Raw genomic sequence first — 19,716 nt, 5'->3', positions numbered from 1 at the left:
ATAAAGATGGTTATTGCTCATAATTAATTTCACTTTCTACTTCTATATGATTAGATTTCTAATGTTCCAATTATGTTTTTAGTGATTATTAGCTTATAATTTTGCAGTGCTAAAATATAGCAATAACTGGCGTATTATCCATTTTAAGTAGAGAAGGTAAAAGAGAATTTAAGCAAATTATATTATTTATCTAAAGCTGTGGTTTTTTTAATCAAATTGCACCACAGATCTCTCTACTCTCTAAGTCAGTCAGAGCTGCATTGCATTATATGACTTACATGGTAGACTTCCACACAAGAGTTCTTTTGTTTGAAGAAGAATGTGGCTAAAGGGTGTTGAAAACTGCTATTCTAAAATTTATTTGTCTTTTGTGGGAGTATAACTATGAAAAAGTGCAAATATATTCTCATATATACAAGGACTTAAGGATTTTCTGTGATAATCTTTGTGTTCTCTTAGTAAAATGAATTGGAAAGTAAGGAAATAGAAGAATTTAAGGTTGGAGCAGAAGACATAAAGTAATGTGTGCTGAAGGGGGCCAAGCAAATTTCATATAAGCCAAATATAATTTTTTTTGCACAAAAAAATAAAGACTTTTGAATCACAAACTATGGTTTAGTAACTTTAACTGAAAGTATTGAGACTGGAACTTGAGTAAAAATAATTGATGTTTTTCTCCTCTAAATGGCAAGAGAAACATTGCATATTTTTAATTTCAGAAAAGAAAAACAAATTAGAAATGTAGAAGAAGAAATTGAACAGGAAAAGCAAGCAGCAGATGGCATTGTCAAAAATATGTCTCCTGAAAAACAACTCAAGTACGTAGAGATGAAAACTGCAAATGAGAAATTGTTGCAGGTAATAACAATTTCTATTATGTGCCAAATGTCTTGGTACTAAAAGTATGATTGAACGTGGCCTATCAGTATCCCCTCAGAGCTTGACAGAAATGCAGACTCTTAGGCCCCATCCCAGACCCTCTGATCGAAGTCTTCACTTAGATGATTCCTATATATATGTTTAGATTTTACTATATTTTTAAAATTTATTCTGTACATCCTTTTTTTTTTTGTATGTCATAAAGAAAAATGAGGACACTTTCATTTTTTATGGACCTTAAATGGAAACATTAAAAGGCCTCATAGACTAGAACCATATGAATAGCTACCTTCTTTCCTTTTCCTTCCTGCCTAATAAGCAGCAAATCTTTTACTTTCTGGGTCCCTGACTTGAACAGCTATTGTCCTCTAATCATTTTGCTTGAATAAGCAATTTGGGTACTTTCTGAGGGGTTATTGAGAATTCTTCCGATCTTCCATGATAGTGACTCAGTGAGATTTGTAAGTTAGTCCTCTTTCATGTCCAGATTGCCCTTAATTAAATGATCAGCAGAGAATTAGGCCCCAAAGTGCCAGTGATGAATATAATTTAGTTTCTCAGATGTCTCTTCACTGACAGTTTAGTATAACAAAACTAATCTTGTCTTAGGACTGATCCAAGTATATTGCCATAGGTCTTTGCCCTAAAAGAAATAAAGCGAGAGGTATGAAAACATGGTTAAAAAATAAAAATGAAAAATTATGACTTTCAACAGTGACATCATTAATATGAAGGCTTCTTATAATTTAACGTTCTCAGAAAGTAGTGGTGATTCACTGTGGATAGGTCTGATACCTTGAATAGGTTCATAAAATTTTTCTGAAGGTAGATTATGCAAAGCTTTTAGGAGGAATGTAAGAAAGCAGCAAAAACAAATTATGTGAGGTATTAATAAATTCTAGTTAAAATGCAAGCTACAAATTGGAGATGTTTGCAAAATTTGCTTTGTCATATCCATATTTGAAAGATTAAGGGACAGAGAAACAAATTATTCTTAATGTAGTTTGCATTTATATTTACTTTTTTTTCCTCTTAGGAATTAGATACACTTCAACAGCAACTAGATTCACTAAACATGAAAAAAGAGAGCCTGGAAGCTGTAAGTATAGAATCAAATAAGAATTTTCTTGGGAGCTACAAAAAATAATTCTGCTAAATTTATATATAAAACTCACTCAAGCACATAATTTATTTAGTAGTTTATTAACAGTTCAGTAATTTTTCTTTACATTCTGGATCACAAATGTCCTAGTTTGAGAAACAATTACTTCAATTATTGAGTATCTGCTGTATACAAAATAAATTATTTTGCCCTGCTATGGCATTCTAAAATCTAATGTTAATTTAAAGACATATTTTTGAAAGACTGTAAAAATAAAAACAAATCAAGAGGAAGAGAGATCACTTTTCTCACTTTAAGGATGTAAATGCTTGTATTTGTTTTCTTATTTATTTATTTAAAAATTTAATTCACAAAACAAAGTATGTTTATGGCATTAAAAATTGAATGAAATAAAAAGTAAAAATGCCTGTCTCTTGCCCTCTCACTAGACAGAACTACTCTTAAAATTTATTGAGTGTTTACTGTTTGCTTTTTAAAGGTCTTTACGTTTATCATCAACATTGTCATTTAATCCTCACAACAATCCTATAATCCTATCTCAGTTTTATAGTTGTAGAAACCTATCTCAGTTTTATAGTTATACAAAACCTGGTGTGGGAATCATACTGAATATGCTGTTCTGTAGTTTTTATTTTTTTATCTAAAATTGTATTTTTAAAGAATTTCTTTTATTTATTAAATATCCCAACATACAAACACAAACATTCTTACCATATGATCATTCCATTCTGCAAATATAATCAGTAATTCACAATATCATCACATAGTTGTGTATTCATCATCACGATCATTTCTTAGAACATTTGCATCAATTCAGAAAAAGAAATAAAAAGAAAACAGAAAAAAATTCATACGTACCATACCCCTAACCCCTCCTTTTCATTGATCACTGGCATTTCAATCTACTAAATTATTTTAACATTTGTTCCCTCTATTATTTATTTATTTTTAATCCATATGTTTTACTCATCTGTCCATAAGGTAGATAAAAGAAGCATCAGACAAGATTTTCACAGTCACACAGTTACATTGCGAAAGTTATATCATTATACAATCATCTTTAAGAAACATGTCTTTTGGAACACAGCTCTCCATTTTCAGGCAGTTCCCACTGGCCTCTCTGTTATACCTTAACTAAAAAGGTGATATCTATTTAATGCGTAAGAATAACCTCCAGGATAAACTCTGGACTCTGTTTGGAATCTCTCAGCCATTGACACTTAATTTATTTACTTATTTATTTTTAATTTTTTTAAAAAATAAAACACAACGTTCTTAATTTATGATCATTCTGTTCTACATATATAATCAATAATTCGCAGTATCATCACATAGTTGCATATTCATCACCATTATCATTTCTTAGAACATTTATATCAATTCAAAAAAGAAATAAAAAGACAACAGAAAAAAATTCATACATACCACATCCTTAACCCCTCCCTTTCATTGATCACTAGCATTTCAATCTAAATTTAACATTTGTTCCCCCTCTTATTTATTTTTATTCCATATGTTTTACTTGTTTGTTGATAAGGGTAGATAAAAGGAGCATCAGACACAAGGTTTTCACAGTCACACATTGACACTTTATCTCATTTCTCTCCTCCCCCTTTTGGTCAAGAAGGTTTTCTCAATCCCTTGACGCTTAGTCCCAGCTCATTCTAGGATTTCTGTCCCACGCTGCCAGGAAGGTCCACACTCCTGGGAGTTGTATCCCATGTAGAGAGGGAGAGGGCAGTGAGTTTGCTTGTATTGACTGAGAGAGGCCACATCTGAGCAACAAAAGAGGTTCTCTTGGGGGTGACTCTTAGGCCTAACTAAAATTGTGTTTTGAATATTAATTCATATCAGTTCTTAGAGATTTTCCTTTTTTTGAATTACTGCCTTTGAAAGTACACTGTATAATTATGTACAGTTTTGTAGATGAGTAGGTAGTCATTTATAGTGTTTTTGAATTTTAAACAGTGCAATGAAAATATATTTTATGCACAGTTACATGAGTGTGTATGCTATATATCATAATATAAAGGTGTACATTTCTGAAATGTAAGATTGCCAGATTACCCTTCTGTGCTGGTTTGAAAGGATGTCTGTCCCCTAGAAAATCCGTGTTTTCTTTTTTTTTTTATTAATTAACAGAAAAAAAGAAATTAACCCAACATTTAGAAATCATACCATTCTACATATGCAATCAGTAATTCTTAACATCATCACATAGATGGTGATCATCGTTTCTTAGTACATTTGCATCGGTTTAGAAGAACTAGCAACCCAACCGAAAAAGATATAGAATGTTAATATAGAGAAAAAAATAAAAGTAATAGTAGTAAAAACAAAACAAAACAAAAACCTATAGCTCGGATGCAGCTTCATTCAGTGTTTTAACATGATTACTTTACAATTAGGTATTATTGTGCTGTCCATTTTTGAGTTTTTGTATCTAGTCCTGTTGCACAGTCTGTATCCCTTCAGCTCCAATTACCCATTATCTTACCCTGTTTCTAACTCCTGCTGAACTCTGTTACCAATGACATATTCCAAGTTTATTCTCGAATGTCAATTCACATCATTGGGACCATACAGTATTTGTCTTTTAGTTTTTGGCTAGACTCACTCAGCATAATGTTCTCTAGGTCCATCCATGTTATTACATGCTTCATAAGTTTATCCTGCCTTAAAGCTGCATAATATTCCATCGTATGTATATACCACAGTTTGTTTAGCCACTCGTCTGTTGATGGCCATGTTTTAATATAAATCCCATTTCCTAAGGGCAGAATAATCCGTGTTCAATACTGTATGTTTGAAACTGTAATCAGATCATCTCTCTGTATGATGTGATTTAATCAAGAGTGGTCGTTAAACTGGATTAGGTGACGACACATATCTCCACCCATTTGGGTGGGTCTTGATAAGTTTCTGGAGTCCTATAAAAGAGGAAACATTTTGGAGAATGAGGTAGATTCAGAAAGCGCAGAGAAATGCTGCAGCACCGTGAAGCAGAGAGTCCATCAGCCAGTGCTTTGGAGATGAAGAAGGAAAATGTCTCCCGGGAGCTTCATGAAACAGGAAGCCAGGAGAGAAAGCTAGCAGATCACGCCATGCTTGCCATGTGCCCTTCCAGCCGAGAGAGAAACCATGACTGTGTTAGCCATGTGCCTTCTCACTTGAGAGAGAAACCCTGAACCATCGGCCTTGAACCAAAGTATCTTTCTCTGGATGCCTTTGATTGGATATACCTGTGGACTTGTTTTAATTGGAACATTTTCTTGGCATTAGAACTGTGAATTAGAAACTTACTAAATTCCCCTTTTTAAAAGCTGTTCTGTTTCTGGTATATTGCATTCCGGCAGCTAGCAAACTAGAACAATCATCATCATCATCACCACTTCCATCCTTACCTTTTTTGCTTAGCTCATAAAATTTTGATCATGTTCTTTCGTATTTTCTCTTTGTGAACATGGAATAACGGTGAATGCACAATAACTATTCTATTTATGGAAAAAAATATATATATATATTACCCATTTGAGGGGGAAAATATTTTCCCTCCAAAGATCAGTTATTTAAACTCTATTGGACATCGTAGTTAAAGGTTTTTTACATGCATTGTGACATTTTCTTTTTTTCATTATCCATCCATTGATAGAGATATCCTATTTTTGTTCAGATCTTATATTTGGAAAATAAAATAAACTAAGACTACAAATTGCTTGTAAATCTTAGGTTGAAAATAGCTTAAGAAAGTATACCATAATTGTTTAAAAAAATTATTTTTATTAGGAAAGTTATAGGTTTACAGAAAAATCATGCAGAACTAAGAGTTTCCACAAACTGCTTCCCCCCATAGACACAGTTTTCCCTATTATTAACACTTTGCATTAGTGTGGTATCTTTGTTACAACTAATGACACAATATTATAATTATACTTTTAATTGTAGCCCATAGTTTACATTGAAATTCACTGTTTGTACAGTCCTATGTGTTTTAAAATTTTTATTTTCATAACACGTATATAGCTAAAATTCTCCCTTTAACCACATTCAAGTATATAATCTAGTGCTGTTAATTGCATTCACAGTATTGTGCTGCCTTCATTCACCGTCCATTACCAAAACTTTCCGTCCCCCCAAACAGAAACCCTGTATCAAGCATTAACTCCCCATTCCCTAACCTCACCAGGCCCCATGGTAACCTGTATTCTAGTTTCTGACTCTGAATTTGCTTATTCTTTCAGGAATTTATTTTGACTCTTCAGTTTAGAAATGTGCTATGTAGCATTGAATACAATAGGTATTTGATACTTCTATTTAAGTAAAGTATTTAAAGGTGCTAGTGGTTTAAATTTGTCCTTATTCTTATAAACTAAACCTATTTGAGAATAATTTTTGATAAAGTAGTAATTAAATTTTTTCCTTTTTTGTTCTCTGCAGGAAATAGCACACTCCCAGGTAAAACAGGAGGCTATATTGCTGCATGAAAAACTTTATGAGTTGGAGTCCCATCGAGATCAAATGATTGCAGAAGACAAAAGTATGGGATCTCCAATGGAAGAGAGAGAGAGATTGCTTAAGCAGGTAGAAACAACAAAGTTTAATATTTTAGGATTTAGTAAATGTGTTATTTTGTTTATTTAAAGTATATAAATTGAAATCAGACAATAAATTTATTATTAAAAAAATGACATTAATTTCACCTAAACTAAGGAAATATTTGATGAAGAAAATCTAGTTAAAAATCATTTTCTCAGATAAGCTGATTTTTTTGGCTTAGATTTTCATTTTATATGACCTTTGTACATATTTTGGCTATTTTTTAATGGTTTAGATCCATATTAGAAAACTTAAAATACGTCTTTATTTGTCATTAAATAGTTAGATAATCTTATTGAAGATGATATTCTATTCTTTGTTTTGTACTTTGTGTCTAAAACATTAAGTGCCGGAAGACTAATAACTTTTGGTGATTTTTCGTACTATGAATGTCTGGCTAAAGGGAAAAGATTTCAAATGTCTTCTGAAATCATAGTTTGTCACAAAGTCATTTCACATGTATTCAGTAGTTTTCTTACTACCCCAAGCCTGGGTTTAATGTAACTGTGAATTATAGTTAGGTTATTGTTCATCCTTAGACACCCTAACTATAGGGACCTTAGGAGAACTGCATATACATTTGCAAACAACTCCAGTCAGGAACCTACAAATGGCCCAATGGATATGGAAGAACCCGAGGAATCAATTCAAGGGCTATTAAACTATTAAAATCATTTCAGAAAGGTACAAGAATATCTGACGTTCCAGAAAGAGATAGAGTTGGGAGAAGGAAGAATGATTTGGGGGTAGGATTGCAAGATAAAATACTGAATGCCAAGTTAAATTTGAATTTCAAATCAGCAGTGAATAATCTTTTAGTAGTATAAGTATAGATATGGATAAATATATTCCAAATATTGCATGGGATATGTTTATAGTAATTTTTTTTATCTGAAATTCATATTTAACTGGGTTTTTTTTAGAATTCCTAGATGGTTAAATAAATTGATTGAGACCTGAAGATATGTTAGCCTGATTGTACATGTGGATAGTGTTAGGTTGGGGGATCAGGGAAGGTCATCATGAGCTGTGTAAAATATCCCACCCCTTCTAGATGTCACCTAATCCCCTTGCTTAAAAACTGCCTGCACCAGGACCCAGCGGCGAGCTCACAACTCTACCTGGAGTTCTGTGAGCTCTGCTGGGGAGCGCAGGAATCAGCTCACTCATTCTAAGGTTTTTTGGTCTGCCTCTTCTCTCTTTTGCCTCCTAAACCTTACAGATAGGTCTATAATTCACAACCCTTCCTTTGAGGAAGAAGGGAAGAATCCATGAACAGTTCCTTAGTGATATTTCCTTATCATCAGAGATTAAATTCTAAGAAATAGGTTTCAATAAAAGGAGTAGATTTTAACAGTTTTGTTCAGTATACCTTAGAAGGAAATTCTCTTTAAGAAAGTCTAATAAGTTATTCTATAAACACTGTTTTATTTTTAATGCCTTTATAGGTTAAAGAAGATAACCAGGAAATAGCCAGCATGGAGAGACAGTAAGTACTTTTTTACTTGACTATGTTATATCCATTTCTCATTTTTTAAATTACATTCTAAATGTGTGAGGTACATATCGTTAGAGCCACACTTTCCATGGTTCTCACTGATAATACTGATGTAGCTTTCAATCTTCTTATTTACAAGTTTAAATATTTTTTGAGTGTGTAGTTGAGTTACTGCATAGTATTATTGCTTTTTTCCATGACTTTACTAAGATATAGTTTACCTACTATATAATTTATCCATTTAGTATGTACAGTTCAGTGACTTTTAGTGTAGCCACAGAATTGTGCAACACCATCACATTCAATTTTAGAACATTTCATTCACCCTAATAAGAAACCCTGTTCCTCTTATTCACTTTCCAGTCATCTCAGGCCTCCCAGTCCTTGATGTATGAGTTTATTTTCTGGACTCTTCATTCTATTTCATTGGTGTATGTGCCTATCCTTATTTCAGTACTCTGCTATCCTAATTACTGTAGCTTTAGGTAATTGTAATTACTTTTGTTAAATTTTTAAATCATATGATCTTCTATCAGTGATTGATTTTTCTTTATTTTCTAATTTTTGAGACTAATTTGCCAACTTATTTTAGTTTATACAAATCTACCAAAAGAAGGTTCCTATAGATTATTTACTTTCCTAATAATAGCAAGTCAAATTCAAAAGTAGGATGGGGAAGGTCCTGCTGTTGAAGTTAAGCAACCTAATGTTCGAATATGCATACTTGTGCTCTATGAATAATAAAAAGAGGTCAAAGGAAGAATATCCTCTTTAAATTTGTAGTATTGTCCTTAAAATAGGGCATCTCTGTTTCTAGATACTGTTAATGAACTGAGAAAAGAATTCCCAACATCATTATTAAATGGTTTTACTGAAAGTCCACATTATCTGTCATAAGTTCATTATTTTCAACAGGTTAACAGATATAAAAGAAAAAATAAATCAGTTTAATGAAGAAATTAGACAACTTGACATGGATTTAGAGGAACACCAAGGTAATGTTTCTGGTATTTTAATAATGTAGATTAACAGTTACATAGTACTATTGATGCTGTAATAATTGGAATCTCAGAGATTGTTTAAATACCTTAGGTTTATTATTTAACTCTTTACTTGTGATTGGTTTGTTGAGGTCGCCTATTTGTTCTCGAGTCAGTGTTGGTTGTTCATGCCTTTCTAGTATATTGCCCATTTCACCTATGTTGTCTAGTTTATTAGGATAAAGTTGTTCATAGTTTCCTCTCCTTACTGCCTTTATTTCTGCGGGATCAGTGGTTATGTCTCCTCTTCCATTTCTGATTTTATGTATTTGCACCCTCTCTCTTCTTTTTGTCAGCCTTGCTAAGGGCCCATCAATTTTATTGATTTTCTCATAGAACCAACTTCTGTTTTTGTTGATTTTCTCAATTGTTTTCATATTCTCAATTTCATATGTTTCTGCTCTAATCTTTATTTCTTTCCTTTTGCTTGCTTTGGGGTTAGTTTGCTGTTCTTTTTCTAGATCTTCCAAGTGAACAGTTAATTCCTCGATTTTTGCTCTTTCTTCTTTTTTGATATAGGCATTTAGGGCAATAAATTTACCTCTTAGCACTGCCTTTGCTGCATCCCATAAATTTTGACATGTTGTATTTTCATTTGCTTCGAGATATTTACTGATTTTTTTGTAATTTCTTCCTTGACCCACTGGTTGTTTAGAGTGTGTTATTGAGCCTCCATATATTTGTGAATTTTTGGCTTTCTACCTGTTGATTCCCAACTTTATTCCTTTATGCTCTGAGAAAGTGTTTTATATGATTTTAATCTTTTTAAATTTATTGAGACTTCCTTTGTGACCCAGCATATGGTCTATCCTTGAGTATGATCCGTGAGCACTTGAGAAAAAGGTGTATCCTGCTATTGTGGAGTATAATGTTCTATAAATGTCTGTTAAGTCTAGTTTGTTTATTGTATTATTCAAATACTACCATTTCTTTATTGATCCTCTGTCTAGATGTTCTGTTCATTGGTGAAAGCAGGAAATTGAGGTCTCTACCTTTTATGGTAGATGTGTCTATTTTTCTTTTTAGTGTTTGCCTCACGTATTTTGGAGCACTCTGAGTTGGTGCATAAATATTTATGATTGTTATGTCTTCTTGTTGAATTGTTCCTTTTATGAATACATAGTGTCCTTCTCTGTCTCTTTTGTTTTACATTTGAAGTCTAATTTGTTGGATATTAGTATAGCTAATCCTGCTCTTTTCTGATTGTTGCTTGCATGAAATATCTTTTCCCAGCCTTTCACTTTCAACCTATGTTTGTCCTTGGGTCTAAACTGTTTCTCCTGTAGACAGCATATAGATAGGTCCTGTTTTTTAATCCATTCTGCCAGCCTGTGTCTTTTGATTAGGGAGTTTAATGCATTAACATTTAGTGTTATTACTATAAGGGCAGTACTTTCTTCTATCCTTTTGCCTTTTGGGTTTTATATGTCATATTTAATTTTTTCTCTTTTTACCTTTACTGATAGTCTTCATTTCTACACCCTTATCCACATCTCTCTCTCCTGCTTTTTGTATCTGTCTCTAGTGCTGCCTTTAGTATTTCTTGCAGAGCAGGTCTCTTGGTCACAGATTCTCTCAGTGATATTTTTGTCTAAAAATGTTTAAACCTCCCTCTTATATTTGAAGGACAGTTTTGCTGAATATAGAATTCTTGTTTGGTAAGTTTTTCTTTTAGAACCTTAAATACATCATGCCACTATCTTCTTGCCTCTGTGGTTTCTGCTGAGAAATCTGTGCGTAGTCTTACTGGGCTTTCCTTGTATGTGATGTATTGCTTTTTTCTTGCTCCTTTCAAAATTCTGTCTTTCTCTTTGACATCTGACATTCTGATTAGTAAGTGTCTTTGAGAATGTCTGTTTGAATCTGTTCTATTTGGAGTATGCTGCCCTTCTTGGATCGGTAATTTTAAGTCTTTCATCAGAGCTGGGAAATTTTCAGTGATAATTTCCTCCATTAGTTTTTCTACTCCTTTTCCCTGCTTTTCTCTTTCTGGGACACCCACAACACGCGTATTCATGTGCTTCATGTTGTCATTCAATTCTCTGTGTCCCTATTCATATTTTTCCATTCTTTTCCCTATATTTTCTTTTGCTTGTCATATTTCAGATGTCCCATCCTCCAGTTCATTAATCCTCTCTTCTGCCTCTTGAAATCTAACATTGTAGGTTTCCTTTGTTTTTTTCATCTGTTCTACTGTGCCTTTCATACTCATTAGTTCTGTGATTTGTTTTTTCAGACTTTAGATTTCTCCTTTTTGTTTGTTCCTTGCCTTCTTTATATCTTCCCTCAATTCATTTATTTGATTTTTAAAATTTTTTTTATTTGTTACATGGGCAGGCACTGGGAATTGAACCTGGGTCCTCTGGCATGGCAGGCAAGCGTTCTTGCCACTGAGCCACCGTGGCCCGCCGTATTTGATTTTTTATGAGATTTTTCATGTCTGTTTGAACATCCTGAATTAATTGTTTCAACTCTTGTATCTTATTTGAATTGTTGATTTGTTCCTTTGACTGGGCCATATCTTCAATTTTCCTAATATGATTCGTTATTTTTTGCTGGCGTCTAGGCATTTAATTTCCTTAGTTAGTTTATTCTGGAGATTGTTTTCACTCTTTTACCTAGGATTTTCTTGCTGGATGGCTTTGTTCTCTGTTCTTTGACATTCAGTTCAGCTTGTTCTAGACCTCTAGCATAGATTTTGTCTAACGAATCAGAATTTTTCAGTTCTTGTTTTCTTGTTTCTTGCCCTACCTGTGTGGTGCTTTTTTTTTTTTTTTTTTTAGAAGGGTCTACTTAGGTATTATGGACTCCAATCAGATTTTCCCAGACCAGAAGACCAGACTGGCCTTCTCTCAGGAGGAAAGAGTCATCTGCATCAGTTTTCCCTGAGGGTGAGATGCAGCAGGTTGAAGCTTTTCTATGAAGCCTCTAGACTCTGTGCTTTTCCTGTCCTGCCCAGTATATGGTGCTTGTCTGCTTGTGAGTAACACCAGCATAAACTTAATGCTGTGCCTTAAGTTCAACTGACTCTCTCTGCTGGGGATGTGATTGAAACAGAGGAGAGATTGTAGGCTGGCTTTAATAGCTTCAGTTTTCCAGTGCCTAGGGTCTGAATTCCTTGAGGGAGGGATTCCACCTGAGCTGGGCCCACCCCTCTTCTGGGAAAGGCACAGCTTCTGGGGAATTACCTCCTTTCACCTGTCTAGCCTCTGTCTCCCAGACAAACTTAATTCCACCCTTACCTGGGCAGCTGGAGCTTGAGAGCAGTTAAGCTGTAGAAACAAAGAAAAAAAAAGTCCTTTTCAGAACAGGTCCCCCATTCCTCAGGTTTGTTAATCAAGATCTTAAGTTGGTATGTTACTCTGTGTATCTCCAGGTCCTGTGTGCTCTGTCTTTTTTTTTTTTTTTAGGATCCAGACTTTTCAAGTATTTTGTGCTGTCTGATCCAAAAAACCTCTGTTTTTTGTTTTGTTTTATTTCATCAGCCCTGCCCTCTCTGCACTGGGGCAAAAACTAGTACCTTTAGCTTTTATTTGAGGTTTAGCTAAGCTGGGGTCCTATTTTAAGTAGTCAGAATTTGATAATTAATTCTACAGTTGGAGCTTGGTTGAGCTCAGCCCCTTGCTGTTAGTAAAGTCTCTTTCCTTTCCCCTCTGGGAACCAGCCTGTGGGGGAGGGATGTTGGCCTCCAGGCATGGGGGACTCAAGGTTCTGGGTGGGATTGGAGCTGGTCCAGCATGTCCAGTCTGCTGTATGCTGTGTGTCCGGTAACTGATGTGGCCCCAGCAGTTGTTCTGTACTGTTCCTGAATATTTCCTAGCTGCTCTGGAGAACGAACTAAACTCCATACTTCACTAAGCTGCCATTTCATGCATGTTTATTTAATTCTTTACAGTGTTATTCATTTTAGCTCCCAAAATATATGCTAAATTCTATAAGTAGTAATAACACAATTACTTTAAATGAACAAAAACTTGAAATGGTTGCTTAATGATGAGAATTTATTCAATTTTTTTAAATTGTGGTAAAATTTGTGTAACATAAAATTTACCATTGTAACCATTTTAAAGTGTACAAATCATTGGCATTAAGTACATTCACAGTGTTGTACAACCATCACTACTATCTAGTTTCATAACTTTTTCACCATCACTTTTCATCTACCCATTAAGCAGTGATTTCGTACTACCCTCCCCACTCCAGCCCCTGGCAAACTAGTTTGCTTTCTGGCTTTATGGATTCGACTATTCTGATATTTCTTATAAATGGAATCATAGAATATGTGGTCTTGTGTACCTAGCTTCTTTCAAGAAACATGTTTTCAAGAGTTCATCTATGTTGTAGCATGCCTTAATACTTCACTACTTTTTATAGCTGAACAATATTCCATTGTATAGATACCCGTATTTTGTTATCCATTCATCTGACTATTTGGTATGTTTCTACTTTTGGCTATAGTGAACAGAGTTGCTATTAACAGTCATGTACAAGTTTTTTGAGTGGTCATATATTTTCATTTGGGGGGGTTTATACCTAAGAGTAAAGTGGTTGGCTCATATAGTAATTCTATGTATAACTTATTGAGGAACTGCTGAAATTTTTTCTGTAGCACCTGCAGCATTTTACATTCCCATGAGCAAAGTATAAGAATTCCAGTTTGTCCACATCTTTGTGGGCACTTACTCTTCCTTTTTAAAAAATTTTTACAAGTTTTTTAGTAGTAGCCATCCTGGTTAGATGTGAAGTAGTATCTTATTGAGGTTTTGACTTACAGTTCCCAGACAACTAATGATGTTGAGCATCTTTGCACTTGCTTATTGTCCATCTGTGTATTTTCTCTGAAGAAATATCTATTCAAGTCCTTTCCTTGTTTTTAAAAAATATTTTTATTGGTAAAACTGAACATACAAACATACAAATAATATTAACATACAAACATTCCATACATGGCATACAATCAGTGGTTCACATTATCATCACATAGTTTTGTAGTCATCACCATGATCATTTTTTTGAGCATTTGCATCACTCCAGAAAAGGAAATAAAGAAAAAACTCACACATTCCATACCCCTTACCCTTCCCTCTCATTGACCACTAGCATTTCCATCAACCCAATTTATTTTAACCTTTGTTCTCCCTATTATTTGTTTACTTTTTATCCTTTTTTTAAACTTTTCTGTCCATACCCTAGATAAAAGGAGTATCACCATCACACAGTCACATTGTAAAAGCTATATCATTATACAATCATCTTCAAGAAACAAGGCTACTGGAACACAGCTCTACAGTTTCAGTTACTTCCCTCTAGCCACTCCAATATACCATAAACCAAAAATGGGATATCTATGTAATGAATTAAGAATAACCTCCAGAGTAACCTCTTGACTCTGTTTGAAATCTCTCAGCCACTGACACTTTATTTTTTCTCATTTCTCTCTTCCCCTTTTTGGTCAAGAAGGTTTTCTCAATCCCTTGATGTTGGGTCCTGTTTCATCCCAGGATTTCTGTCCCATGTTGCCAGGGAGATTTATACCCCTTGGAGTCGAGTCCCACATAGCAGGGGAGGGAAGTGAATTCACTTGCCTTGTTGGCTGAGAGAGAGAGAGGCCACATCTGAACAACAAAAGAGGTTCTCTGGGAGTGAGTTTTAGGCTTAATTTTAAGTAGGCTTAGCCTATTCTTTGCAGGATAAAGTGTCTAAGGGCAAACCCCAAGATTGAGAGTTCGGCCTATTGATTTGGTTGTCCCCACTGCTTGTGAGAAAGAATATCAGAAATTCTCCAAATGGTGAAGTTGAATTTTCCCCCTTTCTCCCCATTCCCCCAAGGGTACTTTGCAGATATTCCTTTATTCATTGTCCAAATCTTTGCCCATTTTAAAATTGGGTTGCTTGCCCTTTTTCTTATACATGATTCAAAAAAAATGTTTCTCCTATTCTCAGGATTGTTCTTTCACTCTTCTCAGAGTGTCCTTTGATGCAAAAGGTTTCAATTTTGATGGATTTACTTGATCTTGCAAGGCAATTTTTTTTAACAAAACTGAAGTCAAATGATTTAAAGTTCATATATATTCCTAAATTATATTTCCTCAATATGGTGAACTTTTAATTAACTAGAGTAACTGGTAGAGTTGTGAAGTGAGGATCAAGGCACAAATATCAAAAATAACCCAGAAAGAATTAATTCCCAGGAGGAATAATAATAAAAAGCAGATAGCAAATACTGATTATTCTGATCTGCCCCCAACTTTCTTGACAGTGGGATTTGAAGACCTAAGTCAGGGTCAAGAACACCTGTGGGAGCTTGGGGTGTGAACAAGTGGAAATGTTGTGGTGGAGATTCTTGAACTACAGTGTATGCTTGTTGAGAGAATGGGTTGGCATAATAATTTGCTAACCAGCTTCTGTCTAATGATGGAGAGAAAAATGGGTTCCATGCAGCACTTTAATCGTAGTTTAACTGCAAACAAATTAATATGCTTTTGGACTATCAAGAATTGGCTGTATATTCTTATGAGTTAGTATGTTATTATAAATAGTGACTGTGTACATGTGTACCTATTCTGAATAAAGAATCCAGTGAACGGAGTAATTGTTTTATTCGTAAATGGTTTTTTTTATTTCACTTTTTCTGGTGTTGTATTAGTTTTATTTGTATTTTTTCTTGATTTGTGAATAATAACATTAGCTGCCATTGATTGAATTCTTACCTGGGTTGAGTACTTCACAATCTCTGTAAGAATCTTTAAAGCCTTGTTAACTCCTTGTTATGGATGTTGAGATTCAGAGATATTATGTAATTTACTCAAGTTCCCACATTATCTAATAAGTGATAAAGTCTAGATTTGAACCAAGGTCTCTGACTCAGAAGTCTTATTGTTTCCATTGCCCAAGCTTAAGCTTGGCATTCTGATATGAAGTGCTGCACTTATGAAATAAAAATTTTCTTATGCAATGCTTACAGTTTCGTTTACATATAACTACTAATGGCCTTACAAAGTCATTTAAAGGCCTACCAGCTTTTTTTTATTATTAATTAAAAAAAATTAACTAACACAACATTTAGAAATCATTCCATTCTACATATGCAATCAGTAATTCTTAATATCATCACATAGATGTATGATCATCATTTCTTAGTACATATGCATCGATTTAGAAAAAGAAATAGCAAGGCAACAGAAAAAGAAATAAAATGATAATATAGAGAAAAAATAAAAATAAAAAATACAAAAATATATAAGAAAAAAAAACTATAGCTCAGATGCAGCTTCATTCAGTGTTTTAACATAATTACATTACAATTAGGTAGTATTGTGCTGTCCATTTTTTTTTAGAAATCATACCATTCTACATATGCAATCAGTAATTCTTAACGTCATCACATAGATGCACGATCATCGTTTCTTAGTACATTTGCATCGGTTTAGAAGAAGTAGCAATACAACCGAAAAAGATATAGAATGTTAATATAGAGAAAAAAAATAAAAGTAGTAATAGTAAGAACAAAACAAAACAAAACAAAACAAAAACCTATAGCTCGGATGCAGCTTCATTCAGTGTTTTAACATGATTACTTTACAATTGGGTATTATTGTGCTGTCTATTTTTGAGTTTTTGTATCTAGTCCTGTTGCACAGTCTGTATCCCTTCAGCTCCAATTACCCATTATCTTACCCTGTTTCTAACTCCTGCTAAACTCTGTTACCAATGACATATTCCAAGTTTATTCTTGAGTGTCGATTCACATCATTGGGACCATACAGTATTTGTCTTTTAGTTTTTGGCTAGACTCACTCAGCATAATGTTCTCTAGGTCCATCCATGTTATTACATGCTTCATAAGTTTATCCTGCCTTAAAGCTGCATAATATTCCATCGTATGTATATACCACAGTTTGTTTAGCCACTCTTCTGTTGATGGACACTTTGGCTGTTTCCATCTCTTTGCAATTGTAAATAACGCTGCTATATACATTGGTGTGCAAATGTCCGTTTGAGTTTTTGCCCTTAATTCCTTTGAGTAGATTCCCAGCAATGGTATTGGTGGGTCGTATGGCAATTCTATATTCAGCTTTTTGAGGAACCGCCAAACTTCCTTCCACAGTGGTTGCACCATTTGACATTCCCACCAACAGTGGATAAGTGTGCCTCTTTCACCGCATCCTCTCCAGCACTTGTCATAATTTTGCTGGATATAGGAGTCTTGGTTGGCAGTTTTTCTCTTTTAGTAATTTAAATATATCATCCCACTGTCTTCTAGCTTCCATGGTTTCTGCTGAGAAATCTACACATAGTCTTATTGGGTTTCCCTTGTATGTGATGGATTGTTTTTCTCTTGCTGCTTTCAAGATCCTCTCTTTCTCTTTGACCTCTGACATTCTAACTAGTAAGTGTCTTGGAGAACGCCTATTTGGGTCTAATCTCTTTGGGGTGCGCTGCACTTCTTGGATCTGTAATTTTAGGTCTTTCATAAGAGTTGGGAAATTTTCAGTGATAATTTCTTCCATTAGTTTTTCTCCTCCTTTTCCCTTCTCTTCTCCTTCTGGGACACCCACAACATGTATATTTGTGCGGTTCATATTGTCCTTGAGTTCCCTGATACCCTGTTCAAATTTTTCCATTCTTTTCCTGATAGTTTCTGTTTCTTTTTGGAATTCAGATGTTCCATCCTCCAAATCACTAATTCTATCTTCTGTCTCTTTAAATCTATCATTGTAGGTATCCATTGTTTTTTCCATCTTTTCTACTTTATCCTTCACTTCCATAAGTTCTGTGATTTGTTTTTTCAGTTTTTCTATTTCTTCTTTTTGTTCAGCCCATGTCTTCTTCATGTCCTCCCTCAATTTATTGATTTGGTTTTTGAAGAGGTTTTCCATTTCTGTTCGTATATTCAGCATTAGTTGTCTCAGCTCTTGTATCTCATTTGAACTATTGGTTTGTTCCTTTGATTGGGCCATATTCTCAGTCTTCTGAGCGTGGACCGTTATCTTCTGCTGCTGGTGTCTGGGCATTTAGTCAGATTTCCCTGGGTGTCGGACCCAACAAGGTTGTAAGATTTTTCTGTGAAATCTCTGGGTTCTGTTTTTCTTATCTTGCCCAGTAGGTGGCGCTCGTGGCACACGTTTGTCTCACGTGTTTGGAATGGATCCCCCCCAGTCACCGATCTCCGCGGCCTGGGGATTTCCGATCCAATTCTCTCCGTTGGTTCAGGGGCCGCGCGTGGTGGGGGCGTCAGCTGCTGCGGCTTGAGGGGACCCTGTGGCTGGTCGCCGGCTGCAGCAGGCCCGGGGAATTCGCCACCGGACCAGGAAGTCGCCCGCGGGGGAGGGGCGTCGGTCACCGGCCGGCGCGGCCTGGGGAATTTCCCACCGAACCAGGAAGCCGCCCGTGGGGGGGTGGGGGGCACCGCGGCTTGGATAGCCCTCTGATCCGAGACTCGTAGCCGTGGACTCGAAGCCAAGACTCGAAGCCGCCCACAAAAGAGGGGCGCCGGCCACCTCGGCTTGGGAAACTTGCCTCTCCGAGACTCTCAGCCGGCCCGGGAAGGAGGGAGGGAGTAGCTCCGGCCGCCGCAGCTGCCGCTGCTCGGGAAATCGCGCGCTGCTCGGGGATCTCACCGCAGCCGAGTCTCGCAGTCAGACTAGCCAGTCCAGACTGGGGTACGCTGTGTGTCCATTCCCTGCCGTAGCCCCGGGAGCTGTTCTGCACTGTTTCAGTTCACCTAGTAGTTGATTTGGAGGAGAAGGAAGTAAGACGCACGTACCTTACTAAGCCGCCATCTTGGCCCCCCCGCCTACCAGCTTTTGTATGACTTAACTGAGCTTTAGTTTTCTTATTTGCAAAATGAATGCAATAATCCTATTTTGTTAAGTTTTATGAATATTAAATGATGTGCATATTGAGGTAGGCTTCCAATAAATTGTTGAGACTAGGGTCATTTTATTTAATAAATTATTTTATTGCTTTTAACTTGTATAGGTCTAGTATTCTAGATTTTCTTTGTTAATGTCTATGAAACTATTCTGAGGAATCTTATAATGTTCTTTATTTTTGATGTTTCATATGTTATATTCTAAATAATTTTCTTCTTCCTAATTTAAATTTATAATAGCATTCCTTTTCTATACCATAAAATAACTAATTTTTGAGCAATAATTTATTGTTTATTGCTAATATTCTAAAATAAATAGAATGCTTTGATTTTTAACTTGCTTTTTCTTTTTTTGGTTTTTAATCTTCCCTTGTCCTTTTTTATTAATATAGAAAAAGACATTCTATAGTGCAGTTTAATAGTGGCAAAAGGCATTTATATATATTAGGGAATTAGTTGTTTTGTCCTGCTATACTGTTACCATCCTGGATTATTGGTGCAACAACCCAAGGAGTTTTTGTTAGAAGGTTACGTGTTTGAAGGTTACTTGTTTTTTGTTTTTTGTTTTTTTTAGCAATATAAAAATAATTCTTACCATTATTGAACACCCATCATTCATCAGGGTACTGTGCTAGATACTTTACAATCATGGATCTCTAATTCTCGAAACCATTCTTAGGTTGACAGTTGAGGCTGTTTTTTTCAC

General features: G+C 35.1%; 1 protein-coding gene across 5 annotated transcripts in view; it reads left to right on the top strand.

Moving 5' to 3' along the window:
• IFT74 (intraflagellar transport 74) overlaps nt 1–19,716 on the top strand; it is a 126,779-nt gene that overhangs the window by 50,402 nt on the left and 56,661 nt on the right. For all 5 annotated transcript variants that reach the window (XM_077148000.1, XM_077148002.1, XM_077147999.1 and 2 more), the window contains 5 exons: nt 720–858; nt 1,916–1,978; nt 6,440–6,583; nt 8,047–8,087; nt 9,012–9,091. In XM_077148000.1, coding sequence (XP_077004115.1) covers nt 720–858; nt 1,916–1,978; nt 6,440–6,583; nt 8,047–8,087; nt 9,012–9,091 — 467 coding nt within the window. The remainder of the gene's footprint in view (nt 1–719; nt 859–1,915; nt 1,979–6,439; nt 6,584–8,046; nt 8,088–9,011; nt 9,092–19,716) is intronic.

Source organism: Tamandua tetradactyla, chromosome 2 (genome assembly GCF_023851605.1).
Source record: "Tamandua tetradactyla isolate mTamTet1 chromosome 2, mTamTet1.pri, whole genome shotgun sequence".
Taxonomy (NCBI): domain Eukaryota; kingdom Metazoa; phylum Chordata; class Mammalia; order Pilosa; family Myrmecophagidae; genus Tamandua; species Tamandua tetradactyla.
The sequence above is the reverse complement of the archived record's forward strand: the minus strand, read 5'-3'. Positions and strand labels throughout refer to the sequence as shown.